This window comes from Poecilia mexicana, unplaced genomic scaffold, assembly GCF_051168715.1.
Source record: "Poecilia mexicana isolate PSO_F unplaced genomic scaffold, ASM5116871v1 scaffold_20, whole genome shotgun sequence".
Taxonomy (NCBI): domain Eukaryota; kingdom Metazoa; phylum Chordata; class Actinopteri; order Cyprinodontiformes; family Poeciliidae; genus Poecilia; species Poecilia mexicana.
Window position 1 is genome coordinate 18775446 of NW_028263389.1, and position 25535 is coordinate 18800980.

The 25535-nt window shown below is 36.9% G+C and overlaps 4 protein-coding genes across 6 annotated transcripts; 2 read left to right on the forward strand and 2 right to left on the reverse strand.

Annotated features, from left to right (window-relative positions):
• The first annotated feature begins 1879 nt into the window (after positions 1-1879).
• On the forward strand, positions 1880-3840 carry ccl20b (chemokine (C-C motif) ligand 20b). Its single transcript, XM_014982095.2, has 4 exons — positions 1880-2062; positions 2156-2258; positions 3239-3313; positions 3401-3840. The coding sequence occupies exons 1-4, from the start codon at positions 1981-1983 to the stop codon at positions 3468-3470; spliced, it is 330 nt and encodes a 109-aa protein (XP_014837581.2). The 5' UTR covers positions 1880-1980; the 3' UTR covers positions 3471-3840.
• Positions 3841-4662: 822 nt separating this feature from the next.
• On the reverse strand, positions 4663-10544 carry LOC106914946 (toll-like receptor 13). Of its 2 annotated transcripts, XM_088001271.1 has the most exons (5): positions 10336-10542; positions 9953-10239; positions 7662-7753; positions 5710-5827; positions 4663-5369 (listed from the first exon to the last, which is right to left on the reverse strand). In XM_088001271.1, the coding sequence occupies exons 2-5, from the start codon at positions 10177-10179 to the stop codon at positions 5129-5131; spliced, it is 678 nt and encodes a 225-aa protein (XP_087857397.1). In that variant the 5' UTR covers positions 10180-10239; positions 10336-10542; the 3' UTR covers positions 4663-5128. The 2 variants fall into 2 exon arrangements, with proteins under 2 accessions (XP_087857397.1, XP_014837660.2); XM_014982174.2 differs by having other exon boundaries at positions 7662-10239; positions 10336-10544.
• A 1624-nt stretch (positions 10545-12168) lies between these two features.
• On the reverse strand, positions 12169-20389 carry LOC106914947 (uncharacterized). Its single transcript, XM_014982176.2, has 4 exons — positions 20166-20389; positions 15452-18009; positions 14310-14427; positions 12169-13220 (listed from the first exon to the last, which is right to left on the reverse strand). The coding sequence occupies exons 2-4, from the start codon at positions 17970-17972 to the stop codon at positions 12986-12988; spliced, it is 2874 nt and encodes a 957-aa protein (XP_014837662.2). The 5' UTR covers positions 17973-18009; positions 20166-20389; the 3' UTR covers positions 12169-12985.
• On the forward strand, positions 19051-25001 carry LOC106914945 (dnaJ homolog subfamily C member 13-like). 2 transcript variants are annotated; one of them, XM_014982172.2, is made up of 5 exons: positions 19051-19257; positions 23582-23722; positions 23793-23936; positions 24018-24117; positions 24820-25001. In XM_014982172.2, the coding sequence occupies exons 1-5, from the start codon at positions 19207-19209 to the stop codon at positions 24915-24917; spliced, it is 534 nt and encodes a 177-aa protein (XP_014837658.2). In that variant the 5' UTR covers positions 19051-19206; the 3' UTR covers positions 24918-25001. The 2 variants fall into 2 exon arrangements, with proteins under 2 accessions (XP_014837658.2, XP_087857399.1); XM_088001273.1 differs by lacking the exon at positions 24820-25001 and adding an exon at positions 24356-24799.
• Positions 25002-25535: the final 534 nt, after the last annotated feature.

Below are 25535 nucleotides of genomic sequence, written 5' to 3' on the forward strand. Positions count from 1 at the left end.
TTTGTTTAATAGAAACACAATTTTGAAAAAACTTGTTTTACAGTAGGTTGATAGTTTTTTTTTTGTTTGTTTTATTTATTTTGCAAAACTACAATGGAAACACTTTTTCGCATTACACGAGTCACGAGTCTCCCAGTAGTAACATCAACAACCAGATGTTACTACTGGGAGAAACCACAAAGAAGACAACAGGAAGTAGTTGGAGGATTATGGCTCGTCATGATTTTTAGTGACTTGTTGCGTGAACAAACTTATTCCCATGTGATTATATTTCATATTTAATGGAAATTTTGTTTTTTTGACAAAGATTTTGCGTACATTCGTAGTGGAACGCAGTTACTGTTTCCACAGATCATCCCTGAGATTTTTAGATAAGTTCCATCATAAATTAAGTTGATTGAACCAACCAACCGTCCAAAGGATGTTTTCTGTTAAATACCAAATCCTCTTGTCATGTTACCAGGAAAAGAGCAACATTAACTGTAATTCAAATTAACTTCTTTAGAAAGAGAAAGAAAACACAGTAACAGGAGGGGAAACGTTTTTTAATATGAACTGTAATAGCATGATGTGGGTTTTTTCCCACATCATGGGAGTATATCTGAGGTTTAATCAACCAAGGCCTCCAATGTTTGAGTTGGTAACAGGGGATTTTTTTTCTAAATTTAGTAACTGCCCAGAATAAGTCAAATTTCACTGCAGTAATGGTCAGCACTGATAGAAAACACTTTACAGAAGCTGTAATATGTGAACATATTGGTAAGACTCATTCAAACTGACGTTACATGTTCAGATAAGCACCAAATTATTCAGATTCAGGTTTAAAGTGATGGTTTAGTTTCATCTTTGGACCGGTGCTAATGAAGCGGCGCAGTGAGAGACTTCCACTGTGTGGAGAATCTGGAGGAAGCAAAATATTACAGTGATGTCAAGGAGTCCTTCCAACCTCAAAGAGTTTGTGATTATCTCCAAAGATAAAGTATCAAAATAACTTTGAAAATATGCAAAAAAACAAACTGCTGAGCAGTTACAAAAAGGAGAGGATTTCTGTAATAAGTGAAGATTTTCCCATTTATTTCTAAATTAAATGAAATTTTTAAATTTTTAAAATTGTAATAATTTTTAAATGTAAGTTATTATTGACATCTTTATGCTACAGTCCAGACATCATATGACCTGCATGTTGATGCTTTCTTTGATTTTTATCACTTTTTGTGAAATCCTGCATTGAAAATCTTTATGTTAAATTCAAAATTACCGTTTTATGAAAGGAAACTTATTTTTAGGTTTCCCTCCACTGCAAAAACCCAAAATGCTATGAACTATTTTAGGTCTAGTTTCAGTTAGTGCACCTAAAATAAGACAAAACAAGTAACTTTTCATCAAGATATAAGAGCTTGTTTCAGGTAAATAATCCTTTAATATTGTTAAAATATATAGCAAGAGATTTTCCCATGTAATAAATGAAATAATCCACCAGTGGAACCAGTACTTTTTCATCAATATTAACAAATTATTTTGCTAAAACAAGCTCCTCTGTCTTTCTAAAATGTCACCTGTAAGTTAGTTTTATCTTATTTCAAGTGTGCTAAGATATTTGCACAAGAAACTAGACCAAAAATAGTTAATATTTTGTGTTTTTGCATTAGCGTTGATTCAGACTTCATTATCCTGAACTCCAAGCTGCAGTGCAACACTCGTCCATGCAGTGAATTATTAATTCTAGTTGTTTGTTCAGCTGATTTCAGCCTGATGAAAATTTCCAGACTTTCTGTCAATCATTTCCTGGTTTTATACCGAAGAAAAGCACATAGTTTCACTTCACCCAGCCCACCTGGGAAGTCCCACTGCTGGCTCCACGGCCTATTTAAAGGAGGGATCGCAGCACCTGCTGTGTAGCAATCACTGAATTCCTTCAGACTTGTTGCGCCTCTGCAGCTTCGTTCACACTCGACAGACTGAGACCAGCAGCGCGTGAGAATGGAGAGCAACAAGGCGCGTCTCTTTGCAGCGCTCTGCGCCTTCCTCATTGTTTGCAGCTTCGTCTGCAGCTCAGATTCAGGTGAGTGAGTCGGATCGGTGGAAGCGCCAATGAGTTTGAGGTGAATATTTACAGAAAATGTGATTCATTAACGGTTGATTTTTCTGTTCGCAGTGAGCTGCTGCACCAGATACACCAAAAAGAAGCTGCCCTGCCTTCTGGTGAAGAACTACAGCATTCAGACCATCCACGGCTCCTGTGACATCAGTGCCATCATGTGAGTTTGGACAATACTATTTAAAAAAAAATGTTATGTGAGTTTGTGGAGCTGCTAAAGGAAAAACAAAGAGTCTCTTTTTAATAACATGCACAATTAAGGGACAGTTATTGCTGCTATTTTTACCTTACAGATGCAAAAATAGCTGCAATAACTGTGTTCATTTTCTGCACAGTGCATGTTAGATACTGGGTCAGACATTAGACAGGGTGGTAGCCCAGGGTGCCAATTTTTGGGGAGTAGCTCACAGATCTATTTATTTTTTCTTTTCTCTTTTTTTATGAATCCACGCACTTTGCACTTTACAAGTAGTAATATTTTAAGATTTTTATGTATGAAAACAACACTCAGGTAGTAGAAAATTGTCCAATTATACACTTTTATGAAGGGAACAACATTGATCTACTAACCTAGAGGTGTATTAAACCAAGGATGTCCAAATTGTGGCGCGAGGGCCATTTGTGGAACTGATTTTGAGCGGCCCACAATTCAAGAATGATATAAATTTTACTTTTTTGTTTTATTTTTAATAAGGTCAGAATTATTCCACACAAATTAAAATCTTATTAGAGATTATTTATTTCCCAGAATTATTATACCACACCTTTCTAGCAGGTATTGATCCACCCAGATCTATGATTAATGAATTTATTATATTTTGCTATATGCATAAACATGTTTTAACCCAAACATCACCAGACACAGACACACAGATTTTGTTAAAGTTTTTAAGTATTTGGTAAAAAAAAAATTTTTTTTTGGTCTAATTTTGTTATTTTTTGTTACTTATATGAATTATTGTCATTTTGGTATTTAAAATACCAAAATTTCCACTTAACTTTATATTTTGGTCCATCTGATGATGCAAGTTTTAAATATTAAAATATGCTGAGGTAGTTTTCCCCCTTCGTTTTTGGGAAGTCTGCCCCCCTCTGGATTTCAGGAGCGACTGCTCATGCATGTTTGCTCTCGTCTTGCAGTTTCCACGTCAACGGGAGGTTCGTGTGCGCCGACCCGACGAAGGCGTGGACCAGGAGGGCCGTGTCGTGCGTGGAGTGAGTATCTTAAACGTTGCTCTTCACGTGCTTCGTCTTTCGGCTCTCGCAGCCTCTGACTGATCAAATCTGTGTTGCTGTTTGCAGTGAGAGACGGAAGAAGAGAGTCAATGAAGTCCTGATGGGGAAACCGAGCATTGACGACAAAACTCAGTAACTTGGAGACAAAATGGCTGGAAAAGTAGAAAAAATGTGTTTAAGGTTCTCTAAAAGTCTTGTTGAATGGTGACGGATTTAATGCTTTTCTGTGACCTTTTGTTTTAAAATCTCTTCTGTTTTATAAACAGGAACGTGTAGTATTAATAATACCACATCTATAGCTGTGCTGATAATGGGACAATAACCTGTATGTTTTTTTAACAATAAATCGAACTAACATAACTACATTTACAGTGGTTGACGTAAACGTGCTGCAGAGATGCAACTTTTTATTTGCTGTTTATTTAAAATGCATGTGATTTGAGAGATTTTAACAAAAAAAAGTTAAATGGTGTTAAAATGTGTCTAATAAAGCTGGAAAAACATCATTCTGTATATTTGATTTTATTTGAGCGTTTCAAACATTTAATTATGAACATCTTGTTGGGTTTCTACACTTCAGAACATCTCAAATTCATTCAAGATATAATATCTATAATTATCTATTTTCATATTCACCAAAGGAAAGCAGAAATTGTTTTCACCAACATAAACAAAGACTGTAGGAGGTTACTTCTGTGCATAATTACATAACATACATATGAACATGTAAAACAAACATAAAATGTTTATCTTAGATGTGGATAACTGCTTAAAGATAAGTAAAAAGAATTATATAAAAGTTTTAGTTACTTGCATTTTAATTTATAATGTTGCATTTTACAACAAAGATTAAATAACCGCTTTTTATTGTTTTTAAATACAGGTAGGTAAGTAAAAATATTCTATGTTTTGTCTTTCAAAACATTTTAATTTGCTGTGCAAAATCACTAATCATAAATAAAAGTAAATATTTTTATAGTGGTCTATAAATAAAAGGTTTTTCCCTCCTTCAGAAAGTGCAGATAGTTTAAAATCATCTCTGTTCACTTTCTGTGAGGAAGTAAAATTATTTAAAGAGCTTAAGAGTTGGGACTTTTTCCATCTAAATCAAAATGTGCCGGATGTTCAGTTTTCATAGTTTTGCTTTCAGCCTGTGAGTTATTTATATTTGTAAAAAGCTGCAGTTTTGTGTTTCTGCATTGCTGATTTATTTTACTTAAATTTAATAAAAATGTTTAGTTTTTCCCAGATAATTTGTAAATAAATAATCATATAATGCTTTACTAAGTAGCATGTGGTGAATTGCTTACAGAAATAAATTAAGTCTATTTTCTCATTTTTGTTTTTATTAAACATTACCAAGAGGCAAAAACATTTAGAAAATAATGTATACACATAATAATATCTAAAATGGAAACACAGTTGTAGAAAAACTTGTGATCAAAACAGAAGCAGGATCTGACTAAACACGACTAAAAGTCTGTCAGGTATAGAACCACAGGTGAAATTTACTGGAGAAATAACTTTTACAGTTATAAAATCATAAAAACACAGAACCTTAAGATCAACATTACAGAAACCAATATTTATCAAATCATGCTAAAGAAAAAGAGGAAATTGTAGAAAAGTTTCCAGAGCTGTTCTACAATGCTCTGGAAACTTTTAAAAACATGTTTTCCAACTCGTACTACAATATCTGTTAGTTGATAAAGATAAAATAAAATCCTTCTCACGTTGCAGAAAATAATTCCAGATCATCCAGAAGGAAGTCGTTAATTGCTCTCTTCCTTCTCATCAATATGTTTCTATCACAGCGAGCTGTAGTTTCTCCTCATTTGGATCGTTTCCGGTCTGCAGAGCCTTCCTCAGGTTTTCCCAGAACACCTCTGGGTGGTCTGCGGCGTGCGGCCAGCTCAGGTAGGTCTGCTTCTTCAGCAGCTTCCTCATTCGGTGGAAAGGAGACAGCAGGTAGGTGGGAATGTCCTCCAAAAACACCAGGATCAGCACATCCTTCTGCTCGTCAAAGAGACGGAAACTGAGGAGGCCAGAAGCAGAGAAAACAACAGGCTTTAGGACAACAGTGTTGATTATGTTAGTAATCATTTACAGCATGATTATGTTGTAAATGATTACTAATATAATCATTAACAACAGCCCTAATTGATACTAAATGAAAACTGGAGTCATTATCTTTGGACCTAACGAGGAACGATCTAAAGTCTGGGTGTAGTGATGGACTCAGATGGACTCTGAACCTTCATAGTCACATAAAGACAGTTCAGAATCATCCTTTCCTGCCATATGCTGGAAATGAAGGACATTCCTGCTTATAAAGGCGGTAAATACTATTAGACAGCACTGTTCTCTTTGCTTACCTGGCTGTCTGGACCTCCCTGGAGCACCACTCGCTCCTGAGGTATCGGCGGCTGATCACACAGATGGTCTTCCTGCTGCTATAGATGGCATCTGTGATGTTGTCTATGATGGGCTTCCCTGCAGAGGAGAACAGCAAACCGCAGAGGTTTTCAAGGATTCATCATGACTACTTTCAAATAGTTCAGCTAATATACAACAGCGACACCCTCTGGAAAAATAGTTACATTACAACAGTTACTGATTAAAAAGTGTTTATGGGAATTTATACCAAACCGTGAATCATAGGTTGCTTGAACTGTTGTCAGTGACACTTGTTGGAGTCTGACATGAGAGAGCTGAGGCTAATAGAGCTGCACCACTGGAAGGAGGAGCTGTGGGTAAAAAGAAATGACGAACTGGACCAACAGCTTGAAGCTTTGGGTCCAGAAACAGCAGCTCTGGGATCATGTTGAGAAAATAAAACCAAATCCAAAGATGTCTGTTTCAGACACAAGGAAAGGTCTTTCTTGGACTGCAAAATATTTCAGCTTATCTAAATAAAAAGCACGGAGGAGATGTCCTGCATACGAGTCCAAAAAGAGTATTCGAAACAACCAAAAGATATATTTAGGTGATGAAGATGAGATTGCTATACATGTGACAAAAGTACACAAGGAATCTGCATCTGAACTTGGTGACGGTTCGTCTCTTAACAGCTATGCCAAAAAGGTGCCTCCTCTGATGTGAACACGAGTAAAAACTGTTTTACCATTATGTGAAGCTCCAGAGACCCTTGCAGAAGAAATTATAATCCCCAATCGATCTTGGAAAGGTTCCAGAGTTTAAACTATCATTAACTTTTACACTTTGTGTTTATTCTGTTAAGCAGTTAATTTTCTTGTCTTCGGAGTTGTGGTCTTTAGTTTCAGATTTTCTAATTTGCTGTTTCCTGTTTTGTTTTTGGTCAACCTGGACTTTCTCTTCTGAGTTTGCTTTACTTCCTTTTTTCGTCCCTCTAAGGTTGGCTTATCTTGAGCGTTGTGATTGTACCGTTGTGTATTTTGGGTCTCTGTACTCTGCACTCTCAACATCTCACCTAATTAGTCTCCCCACTTGTCCCTTATTTCACTCTCTGCTGTTGTCTTGTCATTTTTTCATGCTCCTGCTGTCCAGTCTCTGTTTTTCCTGTAAGTCCTGGACATGTCTTTGTCCCAAGAATGCAAATACAGCTCTTCAAAGCATCCCCAGCAACCTGCACTTTTGCAAGACCCTCCACAGTATTCATTATAGGGGATACATGCATAAACTTTCTCCAGATCCAGAAAATTCAGGTGGACTCCACCTAACTCCCATGACACTTCAGCAGCTCCTCAAGTCTAAAGATCTGGTCACCTTTTCTATCATCGGAAGGAAAATTACAGTGCTCCCGTCTGAATCTGAGAGTCTGCAGATGGCCAAGGCCTTTTCTATTTGTAATATAGTGGTACTTGAGGGAAAAAATACCATTTGTGTGTCAAGGTAAGTGATGATCCAGTTTGAAGATATATGGTACACATGGAGACCAACAGGGGTTAGGTAAATGGCAACCATGTTAACGAGAAGATCAAACGGTATGTGAATTTTAAAGCATGCAAAGGAGACCTCATAGACACTCCGCCATACCTGCAATTTTCAGAGCATCTCAATTTTGGTTTATCGATCAGGTTTTGTGTTCAAGTAGCCCAATTATTCAACATATGGATTGTAAAGTATTGTCAAATACAAACCCAATGAGTACGAGTCCTCAAATGTAGAATGTTAACACTGACATTTAGCAGATTGCACAAGGTAGGTTTTATGTTCAAATACTGCCAGATTCTAACATTCACCCTCTTTAACATCTATTCTTCCTTCGTCCTGAGCAACTGAAGCAGTCAAACAGAGTTTCATGCAAATGTAAAGACTTTTCAGTGTGATGTAGAAAGGGTCTTACCTGGTTCAAAGTCTCGATGGTGCAGACACAGCCTCCAGCCCTGCTCTCCTTCCAATTTGGGTAACAGTTCACCCATCACCCAAGACTCATCACTGTAATTGTAGGAGATAAAGGCGTCGTACTGATGAGGAGCTTGCTTATTTTTGTACTTTGAGTCAAAGAGCCAAGCCCAGAACAGGTAATAGGCTATGTAAAGTTGGGACCTCATGAAATGGTAGCTGAAGGACATAACCATAACAAAGAGAACCATGCATGTTGTGGACACAAAGCAGATGAAACCCTTATCCTGTAAGCAGGATGGGAAGTCGAAATCCAAAAGCTTTTTGCCTTTGAAGTCATCCGGATAGTTGCAAGAATAGTTATGCGCATCAATAATCTGTGTTTGTGTATTTGCTATTGTCCAGTTTAGGAACCAGGCATTGTCACAGTCACAGGAGAAGCTAATATATGTAAAGTCAACACACAGGAGCGATGGAAGTGACTTGATTACATCTTCAGTGATGACTGAGTATTGGTTGTGTCTTCCCTCCAAGAACTCCAGCTTGGTCAGGTTGGCTTCTATGAAGAAATCTAACGACTGAAGACCTGTTCGGTGTATGTAGAGGTTTTTAAGGTTTTGAATTGGGGCAAACAGTTCTGAAGACAGAGTCCTCAAGTCATTTGACCCAAGATGAAGATTTTCGAGCTTTGGGGTGTATTTAAATGTGTCTTTATCAATGTAGATAATATGAATTTTCTTGGCATTGAAACTCAACAGGTTGTTTAAACCTTGCAGGAAATTTGCAGGCAGACAGGACTTTCCAGAAGAGTGCTGACCAATAATAGACAACTCCTCCAAATGGGACAGATTAGAAAATGGCGGATGCATCAGAGGTTGACTGTCAAAATATTTAATGTGATTAGAAGATAGATCCAATCTTCTTAGATTAATCAGAGCATTGAAAGCACCTGACTGTAAGGCCTGTCTTGTGATACTGTTTGTCTGCAAGCGGACATCAGTGAGATTTGTCAATCCAACAAAACTGTCTTTATGAAGGTCCTTCATTTGATTTTGATGTAACGATAAGTTAAGGAGAGACCGCAAGCCCCCAAATTCCTTTGGTAAAATTTTAGTAAGTTTATTTCCATTCAAATACAGATGTTTAAGGTTTGGAAGATGATTTTCAAAAGATCCATTTAAATGTGCTATCTGGTTGGATTGTAATTTAAGAGATTGCAGTCGTAGCAAATCCTTGAAAGCACATTTGTTGAGAGCTGTGATTGAGTTATTCTTCAAGCTTAGTTCCTTAAGCATCGTCTTATTGGAGAAATCTTGGCATGTGATTGAGCGGATATTGTTGCTATCTAGATCAAGCTCAGAAAGATTTTGTAGATTCCTTGTTGCGTTTGGAACAGATGAAAGTTTATTTCTACTCAGATCCAAAATCCTTAAACCTTTTAGCGCTGTGAAGGCATTTTCCTGGATAATTTCTAAATTATTATCTGCTAAATTTAACTCAGTCAGATGGACACATGATTTGAACAAATCTGAATGGATCATCTTGAGCTTATTGCGTTGCAAATGCAATTTGGACATTGTTGGGATGGAGCAGGAAATGTTGATGAGTTGACTTTGGTTGCGTTTCATGCTCTTCATCCGCAGAAAGGTGAGTGATGAGTTTACAGCTTTAAATAATTCTCTCATATCGTCAAGAGACATAATCAGCCCAGTGATGTCAAGACTGGACACTCTGCTCAGGAAAGTGTGGTTTTTCAGGTTCCACCTCATTGGTTTGTTGCCGTAAGGATTGCCAATTTTCAGACAGGTGAGATTTTGGAAGACGTCAGCAGTGATCCTAAAGTCTTCCAAAGGATTAAAAGTCAAATCAAGTCTGCAAAGATTGAGTGAGTTGTTGGTAAGTTCCCATGAATGAAAGGTTTTTAAACTATTTCCTTTTAGCACCAACTCTTGTAGCTGTGGCATATGCTGCAATATGAGATGGACATCTGTGATCTGTTTCAGTTTGTTATGAGAAATATCCAAGACTTTTAGTTTCCTCAAAGACTGGAAAGATGTGGACGACACAACTTTTATCTGGTTATAATTAATTCGTAACTCGGTGAGATTGCTCAACCCATCAAAAACTCTTTCCTCCAGTTTAATAACTTTATTATTGTTAAGATTTAACTTCTGGAGGGAAGTCAGAGTGGCAAAAGCAGCACTGTCAATATGTAAAATCCTGTTGCGATTCATTTCCAAGTACACTAGAAGAGGTAAGGGTGTAAAATCTGAAGATTGTATTTTTGTCAACCTGTTTACAGAAAGGTCAAAGCCGGTAACGGTCGGAGGAATATCCTGAGGAATAGCAGTCAGTCGTTTCGTTGCGCACACAGCTACAGTCTTGCTCAGGCTGCAGCTCTTCAGTGAAAATCCACTGCCAGGAACAACAGAACAGATCAGAAACATCCAGAGGAAAACCCCGTTGCATTTGGAACATCTTGAATGTCTTTTTGGTCTAGCTATGTCCTCTGATCCCATTTTGTAATCTTCATCAAATCCCGTTTTGCAAACAGCCTCTGGATGAGTTTATCTGCAGCCCTGAAAAGTCAGTAACTAGATGAGTATATAAAATACAAAGGTTTGCAACATTTTTAGAAGTTTTTTGTATTATAATATAAATTTTCAGACACTCACTTTTGCGATTAAGAAATCCTCACATATAAGCGATCTTCACAAAATGATGTGCCAACTCATCGGCTGAAAAAGTCAGTTCTGCAACTGTAGAGTTAGTGTGAGACAATCTAGCTAAGTTTAGGAACAGATCATCTTTCTGTGAATCACTGAGGAAATGGAAGTTGCCGTCAGCATTAGAAGAAGGGTAATTTTGGTTGCTGCTCATTTTAAGATCTGTAATACAGTAACCCTATCAATGTCATTGTTTTTAAGAAAACTATTTGTTTGAAACATGTATTTTAGAAATTATTGCGTTTCTATTTCCTGTCGCTTCTGTGTTAGACAAAGATGGACAGAAAAAAAAACAATGTCCTCAAGTGAGAATACTTACATTTTTCTTATTCAAGTTAAAGTAATGACTCTGGTAAGAGTGAAAATGTTTCTGTAACTTGGCAGAAAACTCAAGTATTGAGTAATTGATCAAAACATCTGATTTAATATTTTACAATGATGTCATCAGACAGACAAACATTAGCATATGTATATATTAAAACAGGGTAAAGTACTTCCAATAACACTATATGATGCTTACCAGTGATGCTAACTGCTAAAGTGCTAATTGCTAATTTTTTGTTTAGCAATTTAGCATTTTTGCTAACTTTCACAATGTTTAGTGTGCTAAATTATTTTTTCTAATTTACTTCTTTGTTTTGTAAACTTTCAATTGAATTAATTTCAACATCTTTATTGAAGTTTATCAGCTGTTAAGAAGACTTCTAGTAGTTAAGACGTTTATATTTATGCTTTTATTTTGAAGTGGATGAAGACTGTTTATGCAGCAGTTCCATTTCCTCATATTCTTTCCCCCCCACCAGTAACATCAGTTCAAACTAGAAACATACAGAGAACAAGATACAAACATTTATAAAATATCTAAGGGCATAAGAGAACAAGTAATTAATGTGAAAATTAAATTGGTGCTCCAGGGTTGTGGTCTTTCAACAGCAGATATAATTTGAGTTACTAGCATTTAAACTTGATTTTAAGTGAAGATAATAAAATCTGGAAATTTGTTTTTGTTGCAGATGTTTTGTAATTTATAATAAACACTAATGTCAGTAGGGTCATGTTTTTCCATTTCAAATAAAACAACATTTATTGCTAAATTATTTATTTTTTTACAGCAACTTAACAACAATCAACTGTACTTCAAATCTCTCTACTGGAAAGACAGAGACATTTAATCTATGTGTCTCTAGTAGGAACAAGGTTTTCTGTTTTGTGACTGTTGAGGTTTTGATAAGCACATTGAGGTCTGCCTGATGGGAGCGGTGAAAAACAGAAGTTATTTGACATTCTGCAGTTTGAGGTATGAAAAACAAGCTTATGTGGGCAGCAGGGCAGCTTCTTCATCAACCAAACCAGCAGCCCACTAACCTACCAGCCCACCGGAAAAGTTCCCAGTAGTCCCATATAACTGTCTGTCTCTAGCATGACAACATTTAAAAAAAAACAATTAAAACCCATTTTGTTCCTCCAGGATTTTATGTCCTAACTTTATTGTGCTTGTTTTTGTAATATGTGCAACTTATGTGACTTGTGTGAAAGCTGCTTTATAAATAATCCTTGTTCACTTCCTCTTGTGTCTTATCTAGAAACTAACACATCTTCTGTGGCTGTTTTGGTTTCTGACATGTAAAATACATCCTGTACTTTGCAGAACTTACTGGCCTCCCACTTCATTGCATTTCTGCTGGGTTATAAAAAAATACAGTTTGTTTTACCAACATTTTTGACTTGTAGGATGAAAAATGTGGAGGGGAGGACCTTGTCTTTTAAAAAATGTACATTGAATCAAAACAAGAGCAGAAACTCAAATTTATTCATTTTGAGATTATTATCAAACATTTTCCAGACATTTCTGAGTTTAAAAAGTCAAAAACTTGTGAGAAAAAGAAATTAATCTCAAATTAGACAAAACTTGTAAATTTGACCTTTGAAACTCAAATTTTTACATTTTTTCTAGAATATTTGAGTAATCTCACATTTTCGAAGTTTTTTCTTATAAATTTTTTATTTTTATATTTTCAATTAAATTTTTTAACACATACTTGAAATTGCACAATTTTATTTTTACTGACCACAAATAGTCTGATTTTACTACATATATGCAAATGCACATTTTATACATTTTGTTGAATTTTATGTTGAAATGTCACCCTTACTGCACAGTATTTTATCATTATTTCTGTTTTTTTATATACGTTATATTATTTACATTTTTTTGTGAACCTGCCACTTTGCTGATGTAACACCTGAATTTCCCCAGTGGGTGAATAATTATTAATGAGACATTGCTTTGCTTTTACAGAACAAACTTTTTTGTTTTGGCTTTTGCAACTATTTCAACACAATAAATCTATTTCTATAAGTAAAAAAAAAAAAAGTATTTATAGAGCAACACGATCAAAAAGTATAAACACAGTTATGAGTTACATGGAAAAAACATAAAATTAGAGCATTTAGCACAACATATTACATTTAATAAATACACACATTAAAAGTATAGTAACAACACAAATTGACAGAAATTGACAGAAGATATACATATGATTAAGTATTTCTCAGCTAAATGATATATTTGTCCTCCGGTCGTAAAGATATTTCCTTCTCATTCCTGTGTCAAGCTGAGGAAGTTTTCCTCATTTGGATCATTTCCGGTCTGCAGAGCCTTCCTCAGGTTTTCCCAGAACACCTCTGGGTGGCCGGCGGCGCGTGGCCAGCTCAGGTAGGTCTGCTTCTTCAGCAGCTTCCTCATGCGTTGGAAAGGAGACAGCAGGTAGGTGGGAATGTCCTCCAAAAACACCAGGATCAGCACATCCTTCTGCTCGTCAAAGAGACGGAAACTGAGGAGGCCAGAAGCAGAGAAAACGGCTGTAGGACAAGAAATACCTGAAGGTTTATGTCAGATTTATGTATGGGGACGCAATGATAGCATAGATTAGTAAATGTAGAAGGAAAAGGGTTGTGATAAATGTATTGTTTTTATTTTAAAAATCTCAATAAGCCAAAATGAAAAAAGGGGCAAATGCCAAAATGGAAATAAAGGGCACAAGAAGTTTATGTATTTTCCAGGCATATAGAGCCATTTTATAGCACTTACCTTCAGTTGTTATAAAAATGGTATATATATATCAAATATGACTTTAAAGAATGGACTTAATAATTTAACTTCTTGAAATTGGGCCTCTGTCTCTTTAAGAAGCTCCTGCTCTTTCTGACACTCCGCCTTCAGGAAGTCATCACAACATGGCTCCTCTGTTTTCTAGCAAATGTTTAACTTTTCAACATAAAAAAAATTCTAATGTCAAACATTTTGGACTTTTAAAACTTTCAAAACTTTTAAATTTTCATGTTTTCCTAAGAAAATGTCTGAGACTAATCTCAAAATCCCTATTTTTTTCATTGCCAATCTTCAACTTTTCAAACTCAAACTTATTAGAAATTTTCAGCAATTAATCTAAAATTTTCTCAGATTTTGGCAGAAATGTACTCTTTTTTTTCTATTGACAATGGCCCTAATATGCCGTGTTATGTTGAGGACAATGTTTTCTCATTAACTACATTTTGTTCAAATATTTCAGATCAGAATTCATTCATAAAATGGATCATGTATTATGTTTATGCAAGTTGAATCAAGAATTTTAATTCTGGTTAAAGTAAGTTATTTCATTGTGAGTGAAAATACAGAAACATGTTATTGTTCACTTAACCGATAATTTTTTGCATAATGTGAAATAACTCGGCTTAACCTACATTAAGCTATAAATATTAAAGATAAATGAGCTATCAAAACAAAACAAAACAAAAAACAGCACTGTCCCTTGATAAATCAACTTCACAAACTTTAATTTCCGAGTTAAAACCAGAGGAATTTTTGGTTGACTTTACTTCCGTTTTCAAGCGGGGCCTCCTCCTAATGTTTTACAGTGTACCTGGCTGTCTGGACCTCTCTGGAGCACCACTCGCTCTCCAGGTATCTCCTGCTGATGACGCAGATGGTCTTCCGGCTTCCGTAGATGGCGTCCGTGATGTTTTCTGTGATCGGCTTTCCTAGAAATGTACAGAAACAGTCGGTTCATATTCTTCAGTGGTTTCTATGCAATGGAGCAATGGCGACCAAACCAAACTTGCCATTTTATTTTAGAACTTTTAATGAGGAAAGATGCGGCGGCGATGGCTAGCAGCCGTTAATCATGAAGGCTGGCAGCCCTCGGTGTAACCGCGGATTTGCAGCGAACATTTTTTACAAGTTAAGAAGATTAAAATTCATAAACTTTATAAGTAAATATGATTAGAAAGATATAAAATATCGCATTATGAAGAACATATGCGCCTAACCGTTAGTAACCATGGAGACAATACTGCACCGTCATGTAGCCTAGCATGTATGGAAAAAAACTTGGTTAGCATCTCGTCTTCTGTACGTTTTTAATGCCGCTCCGGTTTAAGAGGAAATGCTGTTCATGACATGGTGACATAAATCATGTGGTGTAAATTCAGACAAAGTTATTAATTTGATCAACATGTCAGGGGGAGAAGAGGTACGGGTCGGTTTCTAAGCTAGCTGTTTCTAACTTTTGTTAATACAGCCGTCTGTGAGCCCCAACCAGGTGTGGTTGGAACGACTCAACAAGTAGAAGCCATGAATAAACTGGCAAAAACAACTTTGTAAAACAAGCGATGTAGTTGCAAAGGGTCAAGATCAATAATTTCCATTTGCATGACTCCCCCCCCCCCCCCTCTTGCTTCCTACCAAAAACTGGATAAAACTCTTCAGTCTGGTGTTTAGGTCTCAACTAGCTCCTTTTGTTGAAGGATGACTTTGTTTACATAAACTCCATTATTAGTTTTGTTATTGGTGCCGTTTTGTTTATTTATTTCGGATTAAATATCCAAATGTCTTTCAGTTTCAGAGTCAAATGTTCATAGGAAGTTAAAGTTTATTACTTGAAAATATTTTCAAAACAACAATACTAATGTTTATTGCAATAACTTCTGGGACAATTTATCATCCAGAAAAATGAAGTAAACCAATGGAAATGAAAACCCATGAAGATGAGGGTCCAGCTCTTACCTGGTTCAAAGTCTCGATGGTGCAGACACAATTTCCATCCCTGCTCTCCTTCCAGTTTGGGTAATAGTTCACCAATCACCCAAGGCTCATCGTGGTGGTTATAGGAGATAAAAGCATCGTACTGATGAGGAGCTTGCTTATTTTTATACTTCGAGTCAAAAAGCCAACCCAAGAAGAGATAATAGGCATAGTACAGCTGCCACCGCATGAAGTGGTAAATGAAGGATCCAGCCATGACGAAGAGGATCATAGATGTGGTTGAAGCAAAGTAAATTAAGTTGATATCCTGTGAGCAAGATTTCAAGTCAAAATCCAAAAGCCTTTTGCCTTTGAAGTCATCTGGATAGTTGCAAGAAAACTTATACGCGTCATTAACCTGCGTTTGTTTGCTGAAAATTGTCCAGTTGACGAACCAGGCATTACTGCAGTCACAGTAGAAACTATTATATTTAAAATCCAAATACTGAAGAGATGTAAGCGACTTGATTATGTCTTTAGTGACGACTGAATATTGGTTGTGTCTTCCCTGCAGGAACTCCAGCTTGGTCAGATTGGCGCCTGTAAGGAAGTCTAGTGAGTGAACAGCAATTCTGGATATGTAGAGGCTTTTAAGGTTTCGAATTGGGGCAAACAGCTCTGGCGTCAGAATCTCCAAATCATTTGAGCTCAAATCAAGTCTTTCCAGATTAGGTGTGTTCACAAATGTGTCTTTGTCGAGATTGATTAGCTGGGAGTTCCTAACATTAAAACTTAAAAGACGGTATAGACCTTGGAGGAAGTTGGAAGGTAGGCTAGACTTTCCCCTGTGGTGCTGACCATGAAGACACAACTCTTCCAACTGGTGAAGATCAGAAAACGGTGTTTCTCTCAGAGGTGTAATGTTAAAATATTTGATGTGATTGTCGTTTAAATACAATCTTTTTAGGCTAGAGAGACCCTTGAAGGGCCTTGTTTTTAAGGTACGAGTTGTAATACCATTTGACTGGAGCTGAATGTCGGTGAGGTTCAACAGTCCAGCAAAGCAACCTGTATCAAGGATCTTTATTTGATTTTGATGTAGAGACAAATTCCAAAGAGACTTTAATCCTTCAAATTCCCCCTTTCTAATAGCAGTGAGTTTATTTCCATTCAAATGCAGCCGTTTAAGTTTTGGCAAAGAGGTTTTAAAAGCCCCTTTTAAATCAGTAATCTGACTGGATTGCAATCTGAGAATTTGGAGTTGTACCAAGCCCTTGAAAGCACATTCAGTCAACGTAAAGATGGAGTTGTTCTGCAGACTTAGTTCTTTCAGTCTCGTCTGAGTGGAGAAATCTTGACAGGTGAGAGTGCTGATCATGTTGTTGCTTAGATCAAGTTGGGAGAGATTTTGCAGAATTCGTGTTGCGTTAGGAACCGATGAAAGTTTGTTCTTACTCAGCCTCAAAATCGTTAAATTTCTCATAGATGTGAAGGCATTCTCGTCAATACTTTTGATGTGGTTCTCTGATAAATCCAATTCTACTACATTGACACACGGCTTAAAGAAATACGAAGAGATTGTTCTGAGATCGTTGCTTCGAAACTGCAATTTGGACACGGTTGGGATGGAGCAAGAGAGATTGATCAGTTGCGTCCGACTGCGTTTTATATGGTTCAGCGTTAGAGATGTTAGTGAGGAGTTCACCGTTTTGAGTAGTGCTTCCATGTTTTCAAGAGACGTATGGAGCCCGCTGACATCAAGACTGGCCAGCTGTCTGAGGAAAGTTTTGTTTTTCACGTCCCATTTCATTGGTAAGACGCTGAATTTGTCACCGATGATGAGGCGAGTCAGATTTGGGAAGATGTTGGCAGTGACCCTGAAGTCTCTTATGGGATTATGGGACAAATCCAAAGCCTGGAGATCCAGCGAGCGGTTGGTAAGTTTCCATGACTGAAAGGTTCTTAAAACGTTAGTTCTTATCACAAACTCCTGCAGTTGTGGCGTGTGCTGCAAAATCAGATGAAGATTTGACATTGTTTCCAGTTTGTTCTGAGAAATATCCAAAAGTTTTAACCTGGTCAAAGACTGGAAAGCGGTGGGTGACAATGCTGTGATCTTGTTAGTGTTAAGTCTTAACTCAGTGAGGTTGCCCAACCCATCAAAAGCCAACTCTCCTATCTGAACGAGCTTGTTGTTGTTCAGCGTCAGCTTCCGAAGGGAGATCAAGTTAGCAAAAGCACCGCTGTCTATCTTTGAAATGTGGTTTTCATGAAGGTTTAAGTCTTCTAGAACCGTTAGATTTGTGAAATTTGAACGTTGTATTCTTGAGATTTGGTTTTTAGACAAATCAAAACCCGTCACAGTTGGTGGAACGTCTTGAGGAACAACTTTGAGTTGTCTGTCTGTACATATGGCTGCATTCAGGCTGACCCTGCAACTCTTCAGGGAAAATCCGGTGGCCGGAGGAACTAAACAGATCATGTAAATCAGGAGAAAAGCAACGCTATGATCAGAACACTTAGACCCTGCATTTGGTTTGGTTGTGTCTTCCTCTAGTCCCATTTTTAACTCCTGAGCAGCAAAACAGATGCTGGTAAACCTGAAAAGTCAAAAAAGTAATTAAGTGTACACAGATAAAATCATTTAGATTTTTCTTATGGCGTACCATAAGATTCAATCCTGGGGTCCCTCTTATTTATTATCAGTTACAATAACTACATACATCAGGGGTGTCCAAACTTTTGCACCAAGCCCCAAAATCCCCAAGTTCAAAAAAATTCAGGGGCCAAAACAGATTTTTTTCCCCAATTAAAAAACACAAAGATATTGTGAATTATTTCTATTTTACCTGGACAACAATAAATAAAATGTAATATCTTACATTTACAGTCATTTAACTTTTTGGACTTATTTTTCATTTTTTAAATCTGTAAAATGTTTTTAGTCTATTTACAGCAATGAAAATAATTTTCTTCAACTAAATAGCCACATATAACGGATGTATTCAAACTGAAATAGGAACAATATAGAGACGGCACACAGCTTCAGTTATTACAGCTAGAAACTCGCGGTCAGGTCTGAAATCTGGGTGTAGTGATGGACCTGAGCTTTCAGAGCCACATAAAGACAGTTGCAAAGTCAGCCTTCTATCACCTGAAGACATAATGTCCCAAGAATGTCTAGAGAAACTCATCCATGCATTTATCTTTAGATGACAGTGTCTGCCTAAAAACATCAGATCCGGAACGCTGCTGCTGCTGGCGTTCTGATTAAAACCAGGAAGAGAGAGCGCATCGCCCAGTTCTAAAGTCCCTACACTGGCTCCCTGTAGCTCAGAGAATAGACTTTAAGATACTGTTCTTGGTTTATAAACAGAGTTCCTTTTAATCAAGGCTGAACCTCCTTTTATGTAGAGTTGCTTTAAATTAATAACTGGAACATCTTTCATTGTGGTCCTGCCTTACCAAGAGTGTTATTTTGGAAATCATATAAACCAAACCACCATAAGGTGTTGCCAACACTGCATGTTATGTCATTGGTCCAGTTGTTGCTGAACAACAGACAAACAAGACATCACAATGAATGTGTGGCAATATTTGTGGTTATTGTTAGACATGTTGCTACGCTTCCAGTGTTTCAACAGTTGGTCGGATGCTCTTCCAGAGAAATCAACTATTTGATTTACATTTTAAGGATGCAAACATTTCTACTGCAAGATGTCCTGATTGGCAAATCAGATCAAAAACTTGTTTTAATCTGCGTCTGGACAGAACCAGGAAACTGAACATGTTTTTCAATGGGACCAGTTCAAAACCAGTACCTGCTTTCTTATCACATGAGCCAGAAGGTGAGTATGGCAGCGCATTAGTTAAATATTGAAAATTTCAGAGTTTCAGATGTAAAATAATTAACTTTTGAAATTCTGAAAATTTCAAAAAGTCAAGCATTTTCTAGAAAAAGAAACTGATTAATCTCGGAAATAAAAAAAATTAGGAAATTCCTGAGTTTGAAAAGCCAAGAAAATGCTAGAAAAACAATTACAAAATTTTAGATGAATCTTAGAAATTTTCTAGAAAAAACTCAGTAATTTTAAAATAACCTCAGAAATTCTTTTGATAAAATATGTAAATGTCTGAGTTTTGAAAGCTTGACATTTTTGACTTTTGCTGTTTTAGACATTTTTCTTTTACTTTTTGAAATTTTCCGAGTATCAAAAGTCATAAATTTTCAACCTTTGAAATTCAGAAAAATTTCCATGTTTTTCTCTCAATTATTTCTGAGATTAATCTAAAAAATTCAGTATTTTCCAGCAAATATTCTACTTTTCTAGAACATTTCTGAGATCTTTTGGCTGAAATTTACCCCTGGTTACAATGGCCCTTATCACAGCTGAGTGATTTGGTGGGAACAATAATTTTATCTTGAAAGTGATTGTCTTGAATTAAATTGTAGAGAGAAGTTCAGATTAAAAAGTGGAAAATTCTGAAATAATTCAACTATTTCAGTAATTGTCTTGTACTCATATCTATCCTTTTGTGTTAACTTTGGGTTATAATTAGATAAATTACATTGAAACTATATTGAATTTTTCTTCAACACAAATGTCATTTTAACAGAGATGTCTTTTCATGTCCATTTTACCAACATTGTGGAATAAAAATACAGAATCAGGCGATAACTGCATTTTTAACTTATTACATTTAGACAAAGCAAAATTGAAAAAATTCTCCATTCAAATAGTTTCCTGGTGCTTACCTTGAATCACAGATTATGAGCTTTTCTCTGTTGCAGGTAAAATATAAAACTTTTAGATGAAAAGCAGAGGATTTGTTTGACGAGTGAAATCCTCTTGATGTTTGAATCTTGTTCTATAAATATTTATTTTTCTGTTCCTTTTCTTTGTTGTGAGTCAAACTGGAAGTCCTGTTAGAGGAAGCTTGCTGTTGAAATTCAAGCAAAAAGCATCACTTTCACTTCCCTGTTGTTCTGACAATCAAGCATAAAATTAAAATTTCAGAAAATTTTTTTGAGTGTTATTTGCTTAGATTCACTTTTTAAAAAAATCGATGGTTTGTTCATTTTCAAAACTATTTTTTGGTAATTTTCTCGTCAAAAAAGCCAAATTTTGTTGTTACAAATCAATAAAAGGATAAAATATCTGATGTGTACTATATATATTTTCTGTTATTTTCAAAGTTTTCCTATTTATTTTTTTGCAGAATGCACGTTTTTCTGTTTTCTTTTTGAATGTTTTTGTAACTGACAGTTACTGTATAGTGTTTTATTTTATTTCTGCTTTTAGGCGCTTCCCTGTCAGATTACAAGAAGTTGTTTAGAGCTGCTTTGCCTTTTTGCAGCTGTATATGTAACTAAATAATCTCCTAATAACCACAAATCATGATAATCTATTGGTTTCGTTTGAGTTATAATTATGGGGGACATCAAACTGTGAGCTGTCACTGCAACGTGGTCCAGGTAATTTTCTCAAACTAGCAAAACCATAGTTTCCTTATTTTCCTCATTCCTTATTCCTTATTTTATGTATGTAATGAATAAGCACTTCCCTAATGTGGCAGAAGTGGATTGAAACTGCAGCCGTTTTAAAGAAACAACTGAAGTGTGAGAAGCTTCTCTCACAGTTGCTGCAATGTTAAATCAGGACTGGCACAATAACAATAATGGCTACAAATTCAGTATGCCAACAAAAAAAATAAAAAATAGCAAAAGAATTTGGGTTAACATGATTAATTTTGAGTAAATGTCATAATCTTTATTTGCTTAAATCTGATTTTGAATAAAATAGTGTTTGCATGTGGAAAGTACAGCTTAATATGTTTGTAAGAGGTACCACAGACATTAACTGTTTGACATTTTGATAACTAATAGTAATTCTTTTTAGATAAAAAAAAAAAAGTTTTAACGATGGGATCAGGTGGTTTTTGGCTGTATTTAAATTTGTTTGTTATGCAACAAAAACATTTTTTTTCTCATCACATAAGTCACATAATCAACAAGGATGTTGCCTCTGGTGCAACCAACGAAGAAGAAAACAAAGAAGTAGATGCCATGTGTTTTTTGACAGCATGATTAATTGTGAACAAGAAGTGAAAGTATTGACTCAGTCAGTCTGCCACATAAAGTCCCAGTGAAATATACTGGATTTTATGGTTGTAATGTGGAAAAATGCTCTTGGTTTGCTGCAGAAATCTGCTGCCTTTCCCTTCATTGTTGACATTTATACGTGTTACCAGCAGAGGTCGCTATTTAAACAGAAAACTCATGTTTTCCTCACAGAAGACAGAATATCTTTACCATAGATCTATAGATTATTGATGCAACACTTGGGTACATCAAACAAACCACATCTGACTGTAATGGTGTTAGTGTTGTTTAAAAAATAGCTTCTCTTAATCTGATCATTTACACAATTCAGGTGATTTAAATTATAATCCTGTCATCTCATGATTCAGGTATTTTATTATCTAAATGTTGATGTTTTTCTACAGTTTTCACAAGATGAAACGTCTTCCTTTACAGCAGCTCAATTCACTCATAAAGTGGAGTAAAATTAAATTAAAAACAGCTGGTAGGATTGTTTATCTGCCAAAAGAAGCGAAAAAAAGCCGGTAAAAAATGTTAGGAGCTGTGGATCTTTTGTTTTTAAAATCTTGCTTGTTTGATCCTGCGTAAACTTTCCAAACAAACTGTTATTGATCTAAACAAAGTAGCTTTTCAATGGCGGCGCCTCGGTGGCTTTTTCAGACCGTCGCTATGGCAACAAAACCTTCTGTTGCTCCTTCTCGTCAAACAGAAATGTTCATCGTCTCAACGCTCTGTTGTTCATATGAACCATGAACCAGCTGCCTTGAGACCGCTCTGCCTCTGATCTAAAACAAAAACATCACAGGGAAAACAAAGAAGCAAAAATGGAGGCAGAAGAAAACAAAGATGGCAGATTTTAGCCTTTGTTCTCGTTTCATTAATCTGATCCAATCGGTTTCAAATCAACATTACAGCGCTGTTAAAGATTTCTTTAACACACAATCAAAGGAATTTTAATATCATCCAAAGATAATAACAACATCCAATTTTTAAGTGGTAATTATATTTATTAAGGGAAAAGGAAAAGAGATTTGAACCACCATCAACAAACTCATCAAAAATACCTGGATAATTAAACACTAACCAGAAATAATTTAAAAATACAGATAAAAACCTTTATTCTGGTTATAGGAACCTTTTATTTTGGTAATCATTTGGCTATTTTCTTCTTTTTTAAATAGAAGAACAAACACATTTCAGTCTGTAGCTGTGCAAAACTGGTAGTGTGATGACTTAAAAAAACATGCATGCCACACTTTTCAGATTTCACCAGCCAGAAAAACATGTATTTTTCACAATTACATCCACTTTTTTCACATTAAGCTCTCAAACAATTGTGGTTTAGTTGTTGGAACATAAAGACTGTAACTTCCAGATCCATTTACGTCACTGACACCTGCAGAGAGGGATGAGTTGCGTTGCTCAGGTGCGACTTTGCACCTGATTTATCTGTCCAGATTTGGGAGAAGAAGACATCAGCCAGAGGCTGAAGGCTCATTAGGTTTCATCACAACAGCTGAAGCCTCCAATCATGAATATCTCTGAGAATCAGCTCCATCTCCATCATCCCTACACGATTCTACCGCTCCCGTGGGAAATACACCGACAAAGTGGACTCATCCATCCATCCATCCATCCATCCATCCATCCATCCATCCATCCATCCATCCATCCATCCATCCATCCATCCATCCATCCATCCATCCAATCATAAATTTGTCCCTTGAATAATCTCTCCATCTGTCCATTCATATATCAGTCTGTCCATCTTTTAACCATCGATCTGTTCATCCATCCTATGTTCATCATCTATGCTATTTTACTCTGAGCTTAATTGGGATTTTTGATTCTTCTTCTTTTTTAGCTTTATTTAAACATGACATACCGGATAAAAGCGTTTTCCTTCTCACCTTTTTTGCCTAAAGACCAGATTGTCCAACCTGAAATATCTATCCAGGAACAGATTACTCTGATCATTTGAGTCAGACAAAATATTTAATCTTGACGTGTAAAATGTGCAGGAACCATGTAATAACCCCACTTTCCAACTCTCTGACCACAACGTGCAGCTGTGCGTTCGCTCCATGGCGTCTTTGGAGACGATCGGCCCTCTGATGGCCGGGATGAAATCTCGAGCAGACGTGGCCGGGCTGGCGTGTGAAGCTCTCAACCGGATGTTTCAGAAAGAGCAGACAGAACTGGTGGCTCAGGTAAGCTGTGGCTGCTTCTTGAACTTTCCCTGTTATTGTTCAAAATAACCTCCTTATTCCTGATCCACAGGCTTTAAGGGTGGAGCTGGTTCCATACCTCCTGAAGCTGCTGGAAGGCATCGGCCTGGAGACGCTAGAAAACCCTTCAGCTACTAAAGCGCAGATAGTCAAGGCGCTCAAGTCTATGACTCGCAGTCTGCAGTATGGAGAGCAGGTACTACATTTAATAACTAGGGAAATAACATGACAATAATTGTTTTACAAATAAAAACTCTTTCTAATTGCTGTTTCAAAGGTGAATGAAATCCTTGCGAGGTCTTCAGTGTGGAGTGCCTTCAAAGACCAGAAGCATGATCTTTTCATCTCAGAGTCTCAGACTGCAGGCTACCTGACGGGTAAAGTCTTGTTGTCATTTCAGGCTCCTAACATTAATAACATCAGCAAAACTTTGCCAGTTACTAATAATGTCGGCCCTCCTTGCTTCTCTCTGAGCTGGTGATGAAACTTAATGATTTGCTTTATCCTAAAAATCACTTGGCTGATTCCTCCAAGCAATCCTTTTTCTATCCAGTCCCTGTAACTTCCCGGCTCTCCGCTTCCCTTCCCTGTTTGTCCTCTACGTTTCCTCCTCAGGGGTTTCCACTCCTTCTCTCCTGGCCGCCAGCAGCCCTCTGCGGGGTGGGCTCTAGACCCAGAGCTGGGCCCCCACAGCCCTCCTCTTTCTTGCTTTGATGCAGGTAGACTCTTGCCTGGCTCCTACTGTCACATAATTATCCTCCCCTTCTTCCCTCCATCCTTGTTCCATCGTGACACTTTCCATTCCAACGTCTTCGTCTCAGTGGTAAAATATATACATTTATTCACTGTGAAGGCGTGTGAATACCTGTGCATGTCAATGACTCCTAAAGAGTGGAGCATTTGGAGAAAACTGCTTTAGTTTCTTAACTTTCACGTCGTCTTGGTTCCATCTTAGGGAAAGTACATTGATGAGCTCTGTGGACATTCAGTCTTTAACCATTATAGCTCATCCTTAGCGCTTCACCGCCTCTAAGTCCCGTCTTGTCTGCAGCCTAACCCGTTGTCCCTGTGGCCTGCAGGTCCAGGAGTTGCAGTTTACCTCACGGCAGGAAGTGGCTCCACAGTATTGTCCAGCGTCCCACCCCCTGTAGACAACGACAGCGGAGACCAAAGCTGAAAGAGCGACATAGTCGCGCTAAGGCTCCCAGACTGCCCTCTGCGGCTCGGAGAGGGGGCCGCTCGGCTCCCCAAACATCAGAAAGGACGCTTCCACTGAGAGAAAGTAACGTTAACATTAAACAGACCTTTCTCAACAGGCGAGGGTTCACTTTCTCCGTCTATAATCAGACATTTAAGCGACTTGAAACCGCACCTCCAGGCCCCCGTAGCTCCACGCCCGAACCACAGGAAATGAGCTTCTGCAGACGTGACGAATGACTTTGACTCTGATTTTGAATCTTATGTGAAAGACTAGTGCAATTTGTGAGATGTTCAATGTAATATTACGTATATAAACTTTCTATATTGAATGTACATTTAAAAATGAAATCAGTCACATCTTGTACATAAAATTTTAAGAGTAAAAGGGAACCTAAAGTTTTCTTTTGTATTCAGACTTGTGATGAACAGCCTGAATTATAGTAAGACAAGTTTATTTATCCAGCACATTTCAGCACCAAGACGATTCAAAATGCTTTACATTATGAACACATAAGATAAAAAAGAACTACATTCTAATCCAGACTTTAAAAAATTATGTTCCAGTTATTAATCAAAGGCAGCCCTAAACAAATAT